Source organism: Labrus bergylta, chromosome 3 (assembly GCF_963930695.1).
Source record: "Labrus bergylta chromosome 3, fLabBer1.1, whole genome shotgun sequence".
NCBI classification, from domain to species: domain Eukaryota; kingdom Metazoa; phylum Chordata; class Actinopteri; order Labriformes; family Labridae; genus Labrus; species Labrus bergylta.
The window spans coordinates 3,794,480-3,810,118 of record NC_089197.1 but is presented as its reverse complement, the minus strand read 5'-3'; the positions used below and the strand labels follow the sequence as shown (position 1 = coordinate 3,810,118).

Genomic DNA, 15,639 nt, shown 5'->3' with positions numbered 1-15,639 from the left:
TCTCACTTTTAGCAAAGCAACAAGGGAGTCATTCTGACCTAACACGGTTTTACAGTTATACAAACGTTGATGATGTGGTGACTTTGAAAAAGGTGTGTGCATGTGAATCTTCATTAAAGCACCCGTTAAGACTTAATTGGCCGGCATGAGTGTGAAGAGCTCTGTATAGATCAGAGTGTAATCGCTTTAGAAATCCTTATCCTAACGACGCAGACGACCCTCTCACCTCTGTGACTATTGATGAAAATCTTCTTCTCCCCCGCCACATGTGCGTGATCGTTCTGGTCCCCGATGGTCACTGTCAGCGTGCTGGTCACAGTTTTGGCTGGTTGTCCGCTGTCGCTCATAATAATCGGGATGAGGAACTCCTTCTGGCGCTCTCGGTCAAACGTCCTCAGAGCCGTCAGTGTCGCCGTGCCGTTGAGGTTGTCCTGGAGGTAGAAATCATTGCTGTGGCGATACTCGGAGGGGACAGTGAAGTGGAAGGGCGGGCCGTTCTCTGGAGAGTCCCGGTCCACAGCTCGGAGGAGGGTGGACGTTTGGTTCATCCTTACTACCTAAACAAGGAGGGAGAGCGTTAGCAGCTGTTTTTTAATCAATAACAAAACTGATTCATAATTATCTTTAGCTTCTACTGACTTTATTTTCCCCCAAAATAAACATAATCAGTTTTTTTTCCCTTGAGATTAAACCATAGATGATATAAGAAATGGACGTCAAAAGTATCTTCAAGCTGCATGATTTCTAACTGCCAGCAGGGGGCGACTTCATGGTCACATACTGTACTATGAAGCAGGAATTGCTGTCAGAATCAGAACTATGCCTTCAGTTGATGATGGACAAAACACAGACGCTCTGTAATGTATTTTGTTTACAGCTGAAACGTTACTGACGATAAGTTTCTGATGATGTCATGCACAACCACCAGTGTGGGTGTGCTCGTTACTGAAAAAAAGGAATATATTACTCATTACTCGTTACTCTTTAAGTAATATAATTACTTTACTTATTACTCCCTGCCAACAGTAATATGTTACACTACTCGTTGTATTACTTTTCGTATTAAGCCACACGTTTAATTAGTTATTTCCGCGGCCGCAGAAGGCTCGTTGGTGGGGTTTATTTACAGGAGCTTCACGTTGTTGTGCTGTTGATGTTAAGTCCTTAAGGAGGTTTGAGGTCGTGTTCTTTGCAGTAGAAAGGTACCGAGACACACTCTACATCTGACAACAATGTTCTTGTCATCTTTCCTCTCGAGAAAACTAAAGTAATGGGAATATTTCCAACCGCTGAATGTAAACATGAGCGCTTCCATCTTCCTAGCTAGCCAGGGTTGCCAGGTATGTACGACAACAATTGACAAAATAAGCCCAATGGCCCAAAAAAATATTACCCGCGGCAGCACCTAAAATGAAGCCCAATTCCGCAGGAAAATTGCAAACCTGGCAACCATGAAGATCGCTACTTTCCTGCTTATCTGACATGTGCGATGAAATTGTGGAGTAGTGGGGTAATAACAACAACAGTAAGGTAGTAACAAGTTATTTTTTGCGTGAGTAACTGTAATATTATTACTGGAATTTCATTAGTAATTCATTACACTCCTCGTTACTAGTAAAAGTAATATTATTACTGTAATGCGTTACTGCCCAACACTGACAACCACCGGCTGAATCAAAGTAAGCATACACACTTAAATGTATAACGTTATATTTTACAAGATTGAATTGTTTTCCTATTTGTACATCGGATCTCCATGGTGCGAATACACACTACTTAAACGCCAAGTTCTCTTTTCACTGAGACTCTGCACAGGGATTTAGCTGGAGTACATTTATTAAACACCCGAACCATGAGGGGGGGTCCACACAGATCATTGATCAGCTGCAGACTGTTTCTCTACATACAGAGGGGTTTGTTGACAGAAGAAAACACAATTCTTAGAAAACTTTTTTTTTTTTTGTTAGTTCGATTCGACCATCTTTAAAGTCTTCTCTAACTTTACCAGAACAATTTTGGTTTCAAAAATGAAGACCCTGTCATCTAAAAAGGTCACTTCAGTCTACGAATCCACAGGAAGGTAGAGCACATCAAACCAAAGTCGAGGTGTCGAGCTTACCTGTGGTCCCGCCACGTTCTCAAACACGACCGGCGAGTATGACGCTTCAAACTCTGGCCCGTTATCATTTACATCCAGCAGAGGCAGCTGGACTGTGGCACTGCCCGTTAGAGGTGGAACCCCATTATCGGTTGCTATGACGACCAAGTGATGCTGCGCCACCCTCTCCCGATCCAGAGGCCGGGCCACAGAGAGCAGACCGGACTGGTTGATGGTGAACAGCCCCTCGGGATCCGAGTCCTCCGACAGGCTGTAGGTGATTTCACGGTTCTGGCCTGAGTCAGAGTCGCTGGCGACGAGACGTGCCACACTGGTTCCCACGTTGATGTCCTCAGGTAGTGGGGCCAGAGACAGGAAGTGCGGGATGAAGACGGGAGCGTGGTCATTGTAGTCCTCCACCTCTACCACACAGTGCAGGAGACTGGAGAAGTCCAGGTCTTCAACCTGAAACAAGAACTTCATAATCTCACATGTCTCTACAGGAACAGTTCATGAAGTTTAAATAAAGAAATCTATCACAACAGAAAATAGAGAGCATGGATCTGCAGAATGTATCCAAAGTGATTTTTGATGTACCAAGAGCTTGTGAAACATTAAAACGTAAAGTTACAGCCTTGTTATTGTAAACTATATCCAACAGAATGACAGTATGGAGGTGAAAGGGGTAATGATTACCCTAAACCCCATCTTTATAAAATGCTCAATGGACTTGAGCTTGTTTAAAACATTTTTAGTCTTCTGACTTCTCAAAGAGCTTTTTCACTGCAGGTCACACCTCCACATTCACACGCTGATGGTAGAAGATGTTTTGTAAAGTGTCCTTCAGAAATAACTAATCCATTCAAACACCACAGAGGAAGCAGGGGGACAAACTTGGGGTTAATGTCTTTGGACATGTGGCTGCAGGAGCTGGGGATCGAACGCCGACCTTCTGCTTAAGAGACGACCAACCACAGCTGCCCCAAATGATAGGAACCTTTTTTGTAGCGTTACCGTAGCGCTAACACTACTGATCTGACTGAATGTGCACACGTTGATTTAAATCATATGCTGGGAGGGCCCATTCACTTTCAGAGGAATAGTCATTTCTGTGGGCGGGCCTGCTCCATCATATATCCAATGAGACGCGTGTTTCAAAATGAGCACAAGACTTCTAGATTTATTTTCTAAATCATTTCATTAGAGCTCCTACTGATCGCCACCAGCAAACTCTAATAAGTTCTTCCTTATGTCTAAGTATATGTTTGAGACAAATGTGAAAATATGCCCTCCTGCTGCTCCGGAGATATTATGTTTTGAATAATGGAAAAGCAATGAAGCACATATAAATGCCTCAACAACACATACACCTATTGAAATAATTGCTGTTTCACTTTGATTTATTTCCACTTTACTTCCTCGATAACAAAACTTCAAGCAGCAGCTGACTTTTAAAACATTTTCCAGCAGCTTCCTGTCAGTGCCACCAACCTAAGAAGATTAAAAAGTTGCCTTTTTGAGCTTTAAAGTTCCTGTTTCGGACATATGGCACCTTCTTTTTGAGATTTGGGAGTCTTTGACTTAGCATTTGGCAGACGGGCTGACAGGTTGGTTTGAGGGATTCACGAGAGCTAAGGAAAAACAAACAACTCTGACAGCAATGCTCATAAAAAAATCTCCAAAACTCTCTTTTTTTCCCCTATTTCTTCAACAATTTTGCAAACTTTCTGAATGTGAATGAACCAATGTTTCAAATGCCTTCCACAATCTAGTATTTCATATTTCCACAAGCTCAAAAATCAGACACCGAAGCGCAGAAAAGTCTGTTCCCCATTCTCACCTGCTGCACACTCTATCTATTGAAATGAAAACCTGTGAATTAGAGAATGAGATATTATAACAGATATAACAGGACCACATACCTTCAGTGTGAGATTGAACCGCTGCTCGCTGTGTCTTTCGTAGTCCAGGCGTTTCTTGAGCCTCAGGGTGCCACGTTGCTCCTGCTTGTGACTGACCATGTAGAACTTCTGCTCCTGGTCTCCGGCGACAACGCTGAAGGTCAGCTGGGCGTTTTCCCCGGTGTCTCTGTCTTCTGCAGCCAGCTCCAGGACCTACGGCGCAAAGAAAGAGGTCAATGAACTGCACACTAAGGACAGGAAACAACAATAACAGGAGAACAAGAGATGACTAAATGCACACATGTAGGACACTCAGAAACAACAGAGGTACCTACAATGTTCTAAGTCAGTGTTACTCAACCCGAGGCTCTCAGGCCACATGAGGCACATTTGGGACTAGTTGTGGCTCTTTTAGGTCCTACTTGGAAAAAAAAATACAAAGTAATTATTTAAAAAAGGACAACATTGTCATCAGAAATTACTCTTTGCAAGTCATGTCCCTTTGTTTCCCACACATATTTTAGGAAAGAAAGGTTTTTTGATTGTGGCTCTTGCAGAAATATTCTGGGACCTGAGTGTTTTAAGTGCTCTGTGGACAGAGGTACTTGGCCAGAAATCCGATCCCTTGACGTTTTATTCGTACCTGATTACAAAACTGAGAAGTACAAAAGGCAGAAGCCTGAAGGCATGCATAAGCCCCGGTAAAGTCAGTGATGGATGTGAAACTGAATACACTTGGCATGTAGCCTGGGACGTAGGGATCCAGTTGTTTCTCTGAGTCTTAAGTGGTCCATTTGCTTCTATTTACTCGAGCTTCCCGAAGTCTTTAAAAAGATTGCTCTGTGTTTGCTGAATCTGTCTGTGAAAGTCAATCACACCACAGACGGTGCGGAGTGAAGCGAGCGCAGCCTTCACAGGCTCTCTTTGAATAAAAGCTGAAACCTTGTCAGTGTGTTTGAGTACTTTAGACGGTGCACTCTCTCTCTTTTTTTCGGGTTAAAAATATAACTGAGATGCGCAGGTATTTAAAACTTCAGTACCAGTCAATAATATCCATACTGCGTATCCATGACAACCTTGTTTGAGAGATATTCACACCATCAGTAAATACTGTTTGTGCTGCTAATGACAGAATGTAATAAAGGGGTGCCTGATGAAGGGGGGCGCCCCCTCCTGACCCACCTGCGCATTGGGTTCTGCGTTCTCAGAGATCCTCGCCACACAGGAGTGGTCGATGAACCTCGGAGCATGATCGTTCACATCTTTGATTTTAATGGTGGCAGTCCCAGTTCCTGTCATCCCTCCTCCATCCCTGGCCTCCACGACCAGCAGGTACGACTCCACCTGCTCCCTGTCCAGGCCGCCCATTGCCACGGTGATGGTCCCCGTGGTGGGGTTGATGGTGAACATCTCCGAGAAGGTAGGCACGCCTCCCGCCTCGAGGTCGGCGGCGTCCAAACTACCTAGAATCCTGTACGAGAGCACGGCGTTCTGCCCCACCGCCGAGTCGTCCAGGTCGGTGGCCGTCATCTCCATCACAGACGTCCCGACCACGGAGTTCTCGGCTACGTCTCCGTGGCAGCTGGGGGCGCAGGTGAAGACGGGCGCGTTGTCGTTGATGTCCCAAACGTTGATGATGACGTCCGTGAAGCCGGTGAGACCTTCCCCGCCCTCGTCCGTGGCCAAGACGACAAAACGCCACACGGCTCGCTCCTCGCGGTCCAGCGTCCTCTGGGCGTAGATCTTCCCCGTGACCTCATCAATAATAAACTCGCTCTCTGCACCCTGGCCGTGCAGGGAGTAACGCAGCGCCTCCTGATCGGCGTCCTTATCCGGGTCGGAAGCGGTTACCTACAACATCAAAGGCACAGACAGAGAGGGCGATGAGGGTGTAATCACTTTTTAAACTATTTAATTATTTAAAACGCTGCTGACATGAAGTGATATCTTGACTGGAAGCGTTTCACCACCGCTCTGCATACTTATAAACTCTCCGGTAGGTAAGCCTGCTAATGATCCGACCCGCTCAAGCCCAATGCTCCACTCCATCCTGCCCCCTCTCCTCCGACTGCTTCCCTCTCACTCATCCTCAGCAGCAATTACACCCCGGGCCGGCCAGAGATGTTTCCATTTAGTTCAGTAATTGCAGTGTGATGTAGAGTTAATATTAACTCGGGTTCATTTGAAGAGGGGGAGATGTGCTCTCACTTACGTACAGGGGGAGAGCGCACCAGGCAAACAATAACAATAAAAAAAACTTTATTGATTTTAGTTCAAAGGAAAGTATTTATTCTTAAGTGAAGAGACTTGGTTAAAAAAATAAAAAAACAAGAGTAATTATTCTCCCTGCTCACGGTGAGTCATTTGGAGAGAGCTACTCATTTTTAATGGGATGGTTTGCCACACGTTCAAATATCTGATTCATTATAAAACACATAGCTTGAGGGTTAAAGCTTGAATGATTTCTTTTGTAAAGGCTCACATCCGGCACTGACAATATTCAGCAGTACTTTGCATTTTTTTTTTTTCATGTTTTAGACTGGCTCTCGTTCACTCTTAATGAAGTTAATGAGAGAAAAGAAACAGAAATGAACCTCTTAAATGTTTTCGCATTATAGGCAACAGGCAGTTAAAGGAACAATGTGGAGCATTTTTACACATAAACACATCAGAGATCCAGTCTGTGTAAATGTGTCTCTGAGTCCTGACTGTCTACAATGAGGGAGAAGCTCGAGTCCCGCTGGCTGTGTTGTTGTCAGAGCCGTGTTTACATGGACGGGACGGCCGGCTCCTCCCCTTGTGTATAAAAGATGTTTTAGTCAAGAACTAGAGAGAAGAAGAAGAACATTCACAACACAACACAACTCACTGATTATTTGGATGTTAGTAAGAGTTTTTAGATCACGCTCATTCTGTGTCAGTTTACATGAAATGTGAAGCTACGAGCTAACTAAAGAGCGCTAACATTAGCATGCTAACACAAGAATGCAGGACACAGGTGATTGCAGCTTGAGCTTACGCTTATAAGACAGTTTTTTCTTACCACTGTAACTTTTGCTGCTTTGCTAAAGTGCTCATGATGGATAGGCCGGATCTTTGTAACATAACAATGAGTAAGGTCTTTTACCTGCTTTTTGTAAAATGTCTTGAGATAACACTTGTTATGAGTTGACGCTATACAAAATAAATTGAATTGAATTGAATTATTGGTGCTTAATTATGGTGCAGTATTTAAGAACCATATTGTTTATGAGCATTACATTTCTACTTCAAATAATGCTAAATTGCAGAATATAACACACATCATACTCTTAGAGAGGGAGATGTGGCTCGCTCCATCACTTAGCTGAACAATAATGAGTCTGTACCTGTAACACAAAGACCGGCGAGCCGTCCAGCTCTTCTGTTACACTGCCGTAGTACTCGTTCACAGTAAACACGGGCGCCTCGTCGTTCTTGTTGACCACGTTGACCGTCACTGTCGTGTAATCCTCCCACTTTCCATCTGATGCCAGGACATGAAGCTTGTACCTGTGCGGAGGTTTCAGCGTCATCAGGGTCTTTTAGAAGTAAGCATCACTTTGCACTTTACAAAACACTAACATGTAAAACTTAAGATGTGGATTTAAGTTCCAGAAATAATCACATAATTCATTTGCTCCGTAAAAATCTTTCAAAAAAAGAAGATATTCATGGCTGAACGGATCCCTCCAGAGTATCGGTCGTACCTTTTGTTTTGCTCGTAGTCCAAAGGCTGGGCGATGAAGATGGTGCCCACCTCTGGTTCCACATCAAACACCCCTCCCGTGTTGCCTGATGTGATCTGGTAGCGCAGCTTTGCATTTCCACCTGCACGGGAGAAGATGGAGCGTGAATGAAGAGTGACAGTGTGTATAAAAGAGCTCTAGTCACTTACATAGAGAGTAAGTGTTGTGGAGCGAGCTGTGGTGAAAATAATAGGCGAGTAACTTAAGATTATTCAAACCATGAAAAGAGCTTTGGTGAACTCCCCCCCCCCCCCCCCTCGGACTGGAAGTCTTTCATGTGGTCTAATACGAGTCTCTAAACATTCTGCCTGTGCCCTGACAAAGGGGACAACTGTACCTGCTGCATTGTAATGACAAGAAACCAACACAATGACAAGAAAGATATAAAAAAAGTTAAAATATGTTAAAGCCCTGCGTTACAAAGACTGCAAAAAAGTAAAAAAGGACTTTGGGGTTGCAGTAGCTCAATCTGTAGGAACTTGTGATGGGGACTGGAGACTAGCTGGTTCAAATAATTGGTCTGGTTTCTGGAGAGGTACCAGTTCACTTCTCGAGCACTGCCCAGCGGCCCTTGAGCAAGGCACCAAACCTCCAAATAAACTACTTGGGCCTTCTTTCATTTTTAATCATTAAAGCGGTAGAATTCCTGCTTAATAGTGATTACTTAGAAACATGTGATTGGTGTTGTCATGTAAGTGATCTATGTATGATGTAGGAGGATATAACACAAGACATTTCATGGCTCAGGATACAAAGAGTATTTGCTTTCACTAAGGTCATGCTAGTTGTGGAGTTAACTTTGTACTTGATGCTGTTTTTGAATTTTAGTTTTGTTGGTGAAAAGTCTAAAAGTACTCGAGACAACCGAGACTAAGACCCCAAGAATCCATTTGCAAAAACATGCACCAGATTTTTTTTTTTTTTTTCAAGCCCTGAGGGAAATTCTTCACCTGGACTTGAAACGACAATCCTCCGATTCCCAACCCAAGTCTCTACGGACTGAGCTACTGCCGTAGGGACTGCTGCCAAATGTGATGCTGCTAAATGCACACATTTCCTCCACAGGGGATCAATAAAGTTTATCTTTATCTTTATCTTGTTAACATTGATAGAATCAGAATCATCCTTGTCGGCCATGTTTGCTTACAAACACAAGCAATTTGACTTTAGTGAAGGGTGCTCTCAATGTACAAAAGTATACAATTAAATATGAACAATAAACACAACATAGCAAAGACTAACACTGACGCAGAGACTCACTTAGATAGCATTTATATGGTGACCTTTGAACTATATCGGTAAGGACCAACTACGACTGTTTAGCATGACGCAGGGTTTATCAGTTCCTGTGGCTTTGAAACCTAATGTAGTTATGAACCTTAACTTTATCATCAAAGGCACTTCAGTGAATTTTAACTGAATAATTAAAACTCCATTCCTCCAAACATTTCAAACTCATGTACCTGAGACGTATTCTCTTAGCTCTGTCATCGTCTCACTTTATGATCTCTGCAAAACACTCTTAATAAAGTCTCTTAGACGCTGATCAACAAACCGTTCCCGCTCAATGCAATTACTCGAGGTCTGCGTCTCAATCACAGATGCATCTACCAGCCCTTCATGTTAATATGAGAGGGAAAGGAGGGAACCTCTGAAGACGCGCTGAGACTCCCAGCTTGTTAGCGAGATGAAAGTCAAGGAAGGAGAGAGGAGAAAGTGCTAATCCTGATCGTTTTGTACCGTCTGTCTGTTGGCAATGTAAATGAGACGTTAGGGGATATATATATGTGCGATTGCATCCCCTCTCCTCTCTTGTCTCAATCTCTGAAGTATTTAGAAAACTGCTCGGACCCAGAGGACAGAAGAAACAGCGCTAGATGTAATCAAACTGTTCAAATAAACAAACAAAAAAAGAAAATTTATGTTTTATTTTTCCCAGTTGTACCAATTTGAGCGCTGTTTTCCCCTCCCCAGGTACTTTAATTTGCTTTACTCAAACGGCTGTACACAGGGAAGAGAACAGGGACTTAAGAAGACACACACACACACACACACACACACACACACACACACACACACACACACACACACACACACACACAGCCGACAGACCTCACTAATACCCAAGGCTTCAAACAAATCGCTTTACAGATGGCGTTTAAAGCCAGATCTTTATTCTTGCTTCGACTTTATCACTATAAAGAAAACAGATGATGACATGTTCTATTGGTTATTAATATCACCATGGTAACAATGCAACAATGACTAACTGAAGATTAGGGATGACAGCTCACGGCTACTGATTGGCATAGCAACGTAGCAAAAAAAAGCTCTCTGACCCCAAGCTCTCCAGGTGCACAGCGATCAGTTATAGAGACATTCAAGTCACAGAAATGTGTTTCACTGGAAGTAGAGAGTCAACACACTCTGAAATGGAAGAACCTGAGCAGGTAAAAAAAAAAAAAAAAGTTCTGATCAGACCAAAGCCCGTTCACACGTGATGTAATCAGGAACATGTCAGGAGGAGGACCTGCGAGTGAGAACATTCACGTCAGATTTTCAGATGGTCTGTGCACGCTGCGTTCTGTCCCATCCTGTCAGCGCTCATGGTTTTGTTCTGTTGGGCGGTGGGCGGCGCCCTGCCACACTGAGTCCTTTTCTTGAGCGTGAGCGCAGCCATGAGCAGCTGAACTCACAGAAGAAATACAAGATCAGTCTGAGTTAAAAAAAAAAGAGAGGCCAGTCAGTGAATCTATTTATACAGACACTCAATAACTCTGATCCTGCCAGCGCTCAAGATCAAAGCCAGTTTAATGTCGGAGTAAGCCGATGTGTAAACCCATCAAGTCATTTACAGGACGATTTACAGCAAGAGGATCTTTCCTGCTCGCTTGTGTTGCCGGTATGTTGTTGTCCACTCCCACTCTTGTATTTGGGTTATGTCATTAAACATGTTGTAGTGGAACCAACCCACTGTTTGGGAATCATCTCTTTAGATGAAAATATTAAACAACCAAAAGGCATTAAAGGAACCTCTGATAGGCTCTGAGTTTTGTATGTTAGATAAATGTTGATGTTGCCTAATCTATTCCTTAAAGGCTTTATCTGTGATTTTTCACTCTTGAATGTATAAATCAAGTATATCCTCTGAAAATAACTCTGTGAGTCATGACTGTCTACAATCCTACGAGTCCCACTGTCTGTGATGTTTTCAGAGTTTTCAGAGTCCTATCTTCACTTTGTTTACATCGCCCGGACGGCCGGCTGACTCCTCCCCTCGTGTATAAAAGTTGTTTAATTGAGGGACTAGAGAAAAGAAGAATAACATACTGTACTCACTGCTTAACTGTGTTTCTAGATCACGCTCATTTCAGGTAAATTTACATGCAGTGTGAAGATACCAGCATAATAAAGATCGCTAGCATTAGCATGCTAACACAACAATGCACCGCGAGTTGTTTTGGTTTCATGCTGGTGCTCAAGGGCGACATCTGCTGGATCGCATATAAAGCCTTTAAACTAACCAAGAAATGTTGGAGCCTAAAACATAATCCTTTAAGTCGTCAAACTAATCGGGGCTTGAATCAGTCCAGGGCTGTGGAGAGGTTTGGAGCTTGTTAAGCATGACTTTGTTCTTTTCTCTCCCTGAGTTTCCCTCACTTGCTTCCATTCACAGAGGAAGCTTTGTGTGAAACACTGAAACTCATTTTACAAGTCTGGCATCAAGATAAACCCTCAACAAGTTTCCCCTTCCCTCCTGGCTCATCGTCTTTATGTGGACAAAAAACCATCAGCTTGAAGTGCAGCTCCGCGCCGAGCGAAGGTGCAGACATTTTCTCCACATTTAAACTGAGCAGAGGAGGAAAACGCTCGAAGATCGTACATTCATACTAATTCAGGGGAGAAAGTTCACATTCAAACTGTAATGAGCCGTCTGAATTGAAAATATTCAGACGTGTTCGAATGTCACGTCATATTCTACATTTGGTCGAAGTTGATAGTGAGAGCACTTGTGTTAACGCTGGCAGACTCTTAGTGGATAGGGTGCTAAAACGGGGCAGATGGCGGGTTCTACTTCTGCGCAGTTCATGGTGCTATCAGCGAGCGTTAGGCTTTTTTTGGGTTATGCCCACCAGGTGCAGTGAACCCCCAACCCCCACTGCGCCCGTGCCTTTAAAAGCCTTGAAGAAAAACTTTCCAAAGGGGGCTCCATGGAGGAAAACTCTCTACCATTTTACCAACCCATAGCTCCTCAGCGCATGCAGGGTGACGTGCTTCAATCAGCCAAGACTGATCAGAACAAAGTGAGCTTAAGTAGAACATGTCATTCTGTGGGAGCGGATGCAAACCCAGAACATCTTGACTCATAAATAGGGCAATCAAATGTAGGTTTGCTATTTGGATAAACAGAAACTTCTGAGAATGTAAGTCGACAGCTGCTGCTCCTGCTAAGAAGAAGGCAGCTCGGCTTCTCCGCTCCTGTAGTGTGTGGATGAGCAACACGGGAGAGAGAGCGTCTCTGGGGGTGTGTCTCTGCTGACTGGTGCTGATGCAAGCGCTGCCTCTGATTGGTCTGTTCGAGGAGATTGCTGCTGCTGGGTTGGACCTTTGATCCTGACCAACCCCTTGAACACTGAACCGGAGATACAGGGTCCCATGTTTTAATAAGGTCTAACTGGAACACTGTTTTTGTTCACCAGTCAATTCTAAAATTGAATGCGGAGTTAAATCCCAGATCAAAGCAGGTTTAAGTCTTCTGAATATTTGTTTGGTGTTTGAATGTTGTTTCAAATCTTATCTTTGTATCTTTGGATTGTGTCTTCATTTTTATGATTGCTGTGATGCAAGACACATTTCAGCCTCTGTCTGATTAAAGTTCTATGAATCAATCAGTTAAATCCAGCATGTGTCTGTGTGTTGATATCTGCAGGTTTGTGTAGACCTGATTTCTGACCGTGCTCAGGATAGAAGTCAAGCTGAATCTGGTGATTGTTTCCTTTGTCTAAAATGAGCATGTTTAGTATTTGTTTTGTAGAGATGAGAAGCCCCTCTGTGGTGCCTTCTTCTCTTTTTTCCTGCAGGTAAGAGATTTGTCATTTGTTTATAGTTTTGTTCCACGTCAGGGAAGATCAGAGCGAGCTGCAGGTCTCTGACGATAATTCATCTGCTTCTTTAGATCAGCATCGAGCTGTGCTGCTGAGGCACACATTCAGCTGTGTCCAGGTTTCCCCTTTGACTTTGGATGGGACACAATCTGTAACTGGAAAGACTGTGAGTGGAGTTGTCCATTTCAGCAGCAGTAAAACTTCAATTAATAGCTCGGGTCAAATCCAGTTAAATTTATGAATCAGTACATTTTAAAACAGCAGCAGCCAACCAAAGTGCTGTATAATACGTCTTATTTAGACTAATTCAGACCTGCTTTTCTTTGTCAAAACCTGCAGCAAGACGTGGCTCCTAAAAGGGACTGTGCCTTGAACTGGAATGGGCTTTCATTTGAAGTTTTATAATTTTACATTCAGAATGTCACATCCTTAAAAGCTGTGATAACATACTGTAAGGATATGAGTCACCGCAGTTTGTCTAGAGGAGATATTCTCAACCAGTCTATCCTCAGGACCCACCACCAACTCCCTCTTGAATAATCACAACCCACATTTCTGATAAATTTTAACCAATCATATTTAATTCATTTTAAAAAATGTGCAGTTTGGACCTCAGACGATACAAAACATGTGCAAGAAATCAGAAAATGTACCAAAATAAAAATCATCTGAGAGTTTTTGACTTTTTTTCCTGCAGCTGCACATCCACGTCCCACTGAAAACAACCAAATGACCCATTTTAGGGTTCCGACCCACCAGTTGAGAAACCACTGGTCTACAGTACAAAGTATTAAAGGACTACATAAAAGTCTTTATTTCAGCTTTTAGGAAACACCAAAGCGTCTACATTGACTAATTTGCAGTACGTACTTTACATGACCTGTGGGATGAATGCATAAAACATTACATTGTCCTCATTACTCGAGCAGCATGAAATCACTTCTCCGATTTGTCTTGTCCTCCCTCACAAATGTTTCCCTCTTCCCACCCACCAAAAATAAAAAAGCAGAAATGAACATGCATTACTGATTATTCCTGCAGCCTTCTTTGTTGGTGGTAATAAGCCTATTTGGGCCTCCAGCTGGTTTTTCCTCACACACACAGTCAGCAAATAAGAGTGTGACAGTGTTCTCATGTGCATGTGTGCAGCTGTTAAGGGTGAGCTAAGTGTGAGGTTCACAGCAAGGCTCCACACTCTACTTTGATAAATGCTAATTATATGAGAGTTATATCTACCTGTGGCTCTGTTCACCAGGGCTGGAAACACTGTGTGTGTGGGGAAGCATCTGTACAAACCTTCTGAGGTGATAACTACACAAATTATCATCAATCAGAGGCGGAGTGTGGTGAGCTGAGATTTAAAAAGAGTCTTTCTCCGGGGGACATTTTGACAAATTGTGGACAGAAACTATCAGACAATGAGACCTTATGAGTGTGAACACTGATTTACTCTGGCTTTAAAATCAAGATCAAATCAACAGCTTGCTTAAAGGAAGAATATGAGCCTTCTCAAACATAAATATATCAAAAATGAAGTCTCTCCTGTGTAAATGTGTCTCTGAGTCATGACTGTCTACAATGAGGGAGAAGCTCGAGTCCCGCTGGCTGTGTTGTTGTCAGAGCCGTGTTTACATGGACGGGACGGCCGGCTCCTCCCCTTGTGTATAAAAGCTGTTTTAGTCAAGAACTAGAGAGAAGAAGAAGAACATACTCACTGATTATTTGGATGTTAGTAAGAGTTTTTGATCTCCGCCATTCTGTGTCAGTTTACATGAAATGTGAAGCTACGAGCTAACTAAAGAGCGCTAACATTAGCATGCTAACACAACAATGCAGCCACAGGCAACCGCAGCCTGAGCAAGGGGCAATTTAATCCGCCGCTTGCGCTTAACTCTTTTGTGCAAGCATGAGTGGAGGGAGGTTTGAGGGTTTGAGCGGAGGCTTCAGTGTGGAGGAGGCGTGGCCAAACAGCAGTTTGTTTTGGTTTCATGCTGGCGCTCATCTACTGGATCAAAAAGTGGCGCGATCCTTCTTTAAAGTTATTTGGATATTTTTCTATGCAGATACAGCAGAAGAAGTTTAAATGTGAACACCATATCTCGGCTCTCATTGGAGGAAAGCAAAAAGGTTTGCGTGATGGAAACTGCTTAAAGTGAGGCTACCTTTTCAATCCAACACTTATCTCCCCCCTCTTCTTTTACATCGAGGTCTTACATCAGTCCAGACAGGTACAATTTTCACAGGTTAAACAGAACAAACTACTGATGGATCGCAGAAGACTATGATTTGATCCAACTTAGAAGACACATTGCAACAGTGGAAGGGGCAATTTTGACCAATTCAGCCTGAACTAAAAGCACAGGCGTGGACGTCAGCTCAGGTTACTGAAGTATCTGGACAGTAAAAAAAACAAGCTTGTCGATTTCCATGGCAACACATTGACTCTCAGCAAAGCTTTATTGTGATCAGATACTAGATTACATGTTTCATCCTTTCCACACAAACTCAATTTAAATATAGATGAACCCTTTTGCTTGAAACGGCATGTGACGACCCCTGACTCAGTCCTCTCTCTCTCTCTCCCCATTCAGGTTGCCTTCAGGTAGAAAGGGGCGGGGCCACATCATTTGATTTCTTGCAGCTGGGCAGGCTAGGCCTCAGCATTTAAGATAGCTTCTCAGACTCTCTCTCTCCCTCTCTGCCTCTCACCATCACCGACAAGTTTGTAATCTTTGTTTTGCTGCACCACCACACCACACAAACATTCA

The 15,639-nt window shown here is 43.3% G+C and overlaps 1 protein-coding gene across 1 annotated transcript in view; it reads right to left on the bottom strand.

Annotated features, from left to right (window-relative positions):
• Window positions 1–15,639, bottom strand: part of si:ch211-186j3.6 (neural-cadherin) — a 296,332-nt gene that overhangs the window by 114,175 nt on the left and 166,518 nt on the right. The window contains exons 17-22 of the mRNA XM_065952497.1: window positions 7,728–7,848; window positions 7,368–7,530; window positions 5,182–5,850; window positions 4,021–4,212; window positions 2,120–2,563; window positions 227–557 (exon numbers count right to left, since the gene is read on the bottom strand). Coding sequence (XP_065808569.1) covers window positions 227–557; window positions 2,120–2,563; window positions 4,021–4,212; window positions 5,182–5,850; window positions 7,368–7,530; window positions 7,728–7,848 — 1,920 coding nt within the window. The remainder of the gene's footprint in view (window positions 1–226; window positions 558–2,119; window positions 2,564–4,020; window positions 4,213–5,181; window positions 5,851–7,367; window positions 7,531–7,727; window positions 7,849–15,639) is intronic.